At 54.0% G+C, this 5512-nt stretch overlaps 1 protein-coding gene and 1 long non-coding RNA gene across 2 annotated transcripts in view; one reads left to right on the top strand and one right to left on the bottom strand.

Annotated features, from left to right (window-relative positions):
* Positions 1-2217: 2217 nt before the first annotated feature.
* LOC109288896 lies at positions 2218-3336 on the bottom strand. The gene is made up of 2 exons (XR_002095244.1): positions 3031-3336; positions 2218-2635 (listed from the first exon to the last, which is right to left on the bottom strand). It is a non-coding gene; the product is annotated as an uncharacterized LOC109288896 (long non-coding RNA).
* A 159-nt stretch (positions 3337-3495) lies between these two features.
* Positions 3496-5512, top strand: part of CCDC66 (coiled-coil domain containing 66) — a 68237-nt gene continuing 66220 nt past the window's right edge. The window contains exon 1 of the mRNA XM_019505001.1: positions 3496-3575. Coding sequence (XP_019360546.1) covers positions 3565-3575 — 11 coding nt within the window. The 5' untranslated portion in view covers positions 3496-3564. The remainder of the gene's footprint in view (positions 3576-5512) is intronic.

Raw genomic sequence — 5512 nt, 5'->3', positions numbered from 1 at the left:
TGTGGCCGGCTCTGCAGCTGCGGTGAGGGATGAGGGGCGCAGGGGGAGCTTGGGCTTGCACGTGGTGCTGCCGCTTACCTGGAGGCCTGTGATGGCAGTGACAGCCCCTACCTCCAAAACCTCCTGCTGCCGCCACGGAGCCATGCCTGGAGCTGTGATGGCCAGCCGCCAGCGTGGTAGTGACAGGACAGCACACAGCCATCCCCACCACCTCGTGCCATGCTGCTGCCTCTGTCTGCACAGCTCCACGGCAGCAACAGGAGGTTTTGGAGGCAGAGGCAGTCACTGCTGGCATGGACAGCTGCTGCATACAAAACCTCCTGCTGCCACCGTGGAGCCGTGCTCAGAGCTGTGTGGTCAGCAGCAGCGGCACTGTGCGGGGTGGTGGTGGGGATGGGAATGGCTGTGTGCCGCCTGGCCACAACCCCACGCCGAGCCACAGCTGCTGGCCGCACAGCTCTGAGCATGGCTCCACGATGGCAGCAGGTTTTGTACGCAGCAGCCGTCACTGCTGGCACGGGCAGCCCCACAGGCAAGTGGCAGCGGCCACCCATGCCAGCAGTGACTGCCTCTGCCTCCAAAACCACCCATTGCCGCCATGGAGCCGTGCTCAGAGCTGTGTGGCCGGAGGCAGTGTCGCAGTGCGGGGTCGTGGTGGGGATGGCTGCATGCCACCCAGCCACCACCAAGGTGCCTCTGCCACCCGGCCGCACAGCTCCAGGCAGAGCTCTGTGGTGGCAGCGGGAGGTTTTGGAGGTAGCGGCTGTCACTGTCATAACAGGACTCCAGGTAAGCGGCAGCGCCACGTGCAAGCCCAAGCCCCTGCCCCCCTCATCCCTCGCCACAGCTGCAGAGTCGGCCATGGAGCTGTGCTCCGGCTGCATGCCAGCCTCCATCGCCCCCTCCCCTAGGCAGCCGGCCAGGCGGCACGTGTGCAGCTGCACATCGTGGGCACCACCACACTGTGCCCTGCATCACTTGCCTGCAAAGCCCCCAGCAGAGGGGCACCCCTGCCCTCACCCCCTGGCCCTGCTCGCAGCTGCGATGTGCCACCTAGGGCTGGTGGCAACCCCCGCTCCCTCAGCCCCCAAACTATCTTCCCCAGGCCTGCCCCACAGCCCCTAAGCCCCACTTACCTCTAGGATCTAGGGGCAAAGGGCATGGCTCCACAGTGGCAGTGCTTGCTCACAAAGTCCCCCCACCTTGCATGCAGACACCACCACGGAGCCGTGCAACTGGTTGCAGGGCATGCCGCTGAATGCAAGCACCCCACTTCACCCCCCAGCCGGGCGGCACATATGTGGCCTGCACACGGTGGTTGCCACCGCACTGCTGCTGCCACGCCCTGCACCACTTGCCCACAAAGCCATTCAGGTGGCCATGGGATGGTAGCACAGGGCACAGTAGCAGAGTTGCGGTGGCGAACCTCCTGTCAGGCCGACCAGCACATGTGGCCCACGGAGTGGCACCCCTGCCCTCACTCCTGGCCCTGCTCCTGGGCACACTCCCCCCCATTCTTGATCTACTCCCCTAGCACCTTCCCGTCCCCCCACACACACTTACCTGCTGGGGTGGGTGTCAGTATCTGCATGTCTGTGGGTCTGGGGGGCTGTTGCGAGGGGCATCAGGAGGGCTGTTGAGGCTGTGAAGGGGGAGTGCGGGTCACCAGCAGCACTAGGAGAGGCTGTGGGGGGCCTTTAATTTTTAGCACAGATTTTGAGTTTTTAATCAGAGAATTTGCAATTTTTAAATCAGAGGAAACCAGGATCCCTGGTTATGTCACTTGATTCACTGACCCTTGTTTCACTATTGAATACTCAAAGTCAGGGGTATGAAAGGTCTAGCTGGGGGGAGGTGCTGGATCCATCCTGCAGTGCAATACCTAGGTTTCAGACTGTGGCACACAGGGCCAGATCCAATGCACGCTGTACAGGACCCACACAGGACCTGCACACATGCAGGTCTGAGTCTGGCGCATGTAATGCTCGCACCAGAGCAGCCCCATGTGCTGGACCTGGCAAACAGAGAGAGTCTATTGGCCCAATCTGGCCTGTAGACACGGCTCAACCAGGCTGGGTGGCCTGATAAGTTTAAAGCAGGGCCACTTAAACCACTTAAGTGATTTAGTAATTTTAGCACCATATTCCCATGGAGATGAACATAGCAGGATTACTCACCAGAGGAAAACTGCTCAACTCTAAACAGAAAATTGCTCTAAACTCTAAATTCAGTGCTTACTTATATGTATTATGAATTTGCTGTAACATTCCTCCCTTTTCCAGTAATTTGAGGAACAATACCATAATGTTCCAACTATAAATCTAGCCTGCATACAAGTCACCCCCACATTTATTTAATTTTACGAAAGACAGGTTTTTTCCTTGAACACAAGCGGATAAGGATGGATAGAGACTCCCACAAGAGAATCAAACAACTAGTTAAAAGCACCAAATGCACTGCCACAGTTCCCCTGCTTTACCTGTGGCAGGTTTATGGTGTTAGGTCCATGTTCTGCCTGGGCTGACAATAGTCTTACATAGAGCTTAGATGATGTATTGTACAGAATGGTTTGGACAGGGATGATCCTGCCTCAGGACAAGGGGTTGCACTCTGGAGGTCCCGCCCAGCCTGACTTCTCTAGGATTCTGTGAAAATACTTAGAAAAAAACCAGGCACTGACACCATTTAGGACTTGATATTTTGGTCCCAGTCAGAAAAATCCTGCAGGTCCAAAAGTCAAGACTATGGAGCCCCCAATTACAGGGGGGCTATACACAGGCATTGGCAATGCGTAGGAGGTGCACATGGGTGCATGTGCACCCCGAGTGTGGTGGTGCAACCCGTGCGAAAAGGTGCCACTGACACTGCCGGTGATGCCTGCAGGTGGTTGGCGCTCACCCCATCCCGCACCATCACTGCCTGCGTGAGCTTCCTGCCACCATGCCACGCTCCCGCCTGTGGGAGCTCATTGTGCCCCTGGGGGCACGCAGCTTTCATGTATATAGGTACAATGAGGTTTTTATGGTTTACCTGGAGGGAACTGAAGGTAGCCTCGTGACCAGAGCAGCACAGTAGACCCCAAGCCACAAGGTAAAATGGGGACAGCACTAGCCCAGACAGGTTGTTGCCTACTAAAGCTCAGGCCTCTCTGAACCAGTCAGTCTCTAGACACCAATTTAGACCAGAGGAAAGTGCCAGCTTGGCTTTCAGGCGAGGTCCTTTGGGTAGAGGTGATATTAGAGCAGCTGGAACACAGCTCTTGGCAGGCTTTCGTGGCTCCCACTTCCTGTCTGACTGGAAGCACGAGGGACAGCTTTGTTCTGTGGTAAGGCACCCAGGAAGCGACGGTCACTTCTGTCAGGGGCCGATTTGAACCACCCGGGGCAGCGCCTCAAGCCCCGCCCTCGGGCCGCAGCGCGGCCCCGGCCCCCACAATGCCCTGCGCGGCGGCGGCAGCGCAGTACGCGAGCAGCCCATTGGCTGGGGCGTCGCCTATCGCCTGCCGCCTCATTGTGCGCTAGCAGCAACGGGCGTCTACGGCGCGGCGGCAGGGCGCGGCGAGCCATGAACGTGGGGTAGGGCCGCGGGCGCTGTTTTCAGCACCGGGCCGGGCGCCGGTCGAGCCTGCTCTGTCCCCATTGCTGCCGTGGGGCGGGCGCGGGGCTGCCGGGGCGGCTCCGTGAAGCGCAGCGGTGGGGGCGGCCCGCGGGCGGTAGAGCAGCGCTTCTTCCCGGGGGTGGGCCGGGGGAACCCCCTGCGCGCATCCGCGAGCGTCCGAGGCGGGAGGAGCCCAAGTTAAAAGCCACCATACACACTCTGTGCATATACCCACAGAGACTTCCTCAGCCTCACGAAGGGTTTTTAAACCTGAAGGCTTGCTTAAAATGTTTTTCTAACTATTTAAGTTGGTCTAATAAAAGATATCACCCAAAGAACCTTGTATACACACATATACACTTCTACACGCACAGGTTATATATATGGCTGTAACTTTGGCTTTTACCCTAAAAAAGACATTGTCTATCTTTTGTAGATAAAACCACAATATGGTGGGTGTATGTATATCTAGATCAGGCAGGGTTCTTTGGGTAAATGTGACATCTTTTATTAGGCCAACTAAATAGTTGGGAACATCGCTTGCAGGCACAAACACCCGTCTTCAGGCAGATGGAGAGTCTAGCAACAGCTGCAGGTCTACCTCTTCCTTTGCCTGAAGATGGGTGTTTGTGTCCACAAGAGTGCAAAAAGCAACTTTTCCAACTATTTAGTTGTCCTAATAAAAGATGTCATATTTACCCAAAGAACCTTGTCTGCCCATGTCCTTAGACCAACATGGCTACAACCAGCAGTTTTCTAGTTCTGCACTTCAACAAGGACATGGAAAAGCTTGAGCAAGTCCAGAGAAGAGCCACCTGTATGATTAGGGACTTGCATGGCAAAGCATGAGGAGAGGCTGAGGGACTTGTGTTTCTTCTGCCTAAAAAAGAGAAGGCTGAGAGGGGACTTGGCAGCAGCTTACTGCTACATCAGGAGAATACATCAAGGGCTCAGCAAACAGCTGTTCACCAGGACACCCTTGGCAAAAACCAGGAGTAATGGCCACAAACTCTTGGAAGACCATTTCAGGCTTAACACTAGGAAAAACTTCACAGCCAGGGTGTGCAGACTGTAGAATAAACTCCCTCCAGAGGTGATGCAATCACCTACCCTGAAAATCTTCAAGAGGAGACTGGAGAGTCACCTTGCTGGGGTCACCTGACGTCCAGTTGTCTTTCCTGCTTAGTGCAGGGGGCCTGGACCCAATGATTTTCCGAGGTCCCTTTTGGCCTTACAATCTATGAATCCTGATTTTTTGATTAAATATATATTCTAGCTGCCACACGCTTCACAAGGCAAAGAAAAAAATGTGTGTGTACACACACTCACACACACAATTTTTTCTGCCCTTGCCTTGTGGAGCACGTGACAACTGGAAAGATTTATTGTTTAAGGAAAACTAAGGATCCCCAACAGCTTTGGGCTTTCTAAAATAACATCATTACTTGTAGGAGTTGAATTTGGGTTCCTGTACATGTGTGGGGAGCCTGCTTTAATGCACTGTAATTACAGCGTGACAGAGTAGACTCGATTAATCAAGTCTTCTGCAGCATGCTAATTACTGCACTTCAGCAGCCTCCACATCCCACATATTAGCATCCCTGCACTTCAAATGGTGGTAGGGACGCTTTAAAATTAATTTGGTGAGCTTTAGTTAAAGTGCCCCTGCCTCCATGTTTAAGTGCTGGGATACTGCAGGTGCTTTAAGTAGGGAAGCTCTGAGAGCTGCTCTAATTAAAGTACCCCCCATCCGGAGCATGTGTAAAAATGTCCTTTGTTTCCAAAGGAGTCTCATAGCAGCATGTGATCCACAATACTATGAAAGCATTATATTTCTTTTTAGTTATGATTTAAAGACCATATAAGGATTATAAAAACATAAAGACTGATTTCCATTTATTGGCATCTCACAGCC

Source organism: Gavialis gangeticus, unplaced genomic scaffold, assembly GCF_001723915.1.
Source record: "Gavialis gangeticus isolate Ggan-Ray unplaced genomic scaffold, GavGan_comp1, whole genome shotgun sequence".
In the NCBI taxonomy this organism is placed as follows: domain Eukaryota; kingdom Metazoa; phylum Chordata; order Crocodylia; family Gavialidae; genus Gavialis; species Gavialis gangeticus.
The sequence above is the reverse complement of the archived record's forward strand: the minus strand, read 5'-3'. Positions and strand labels throughout refer to the sequence as shown.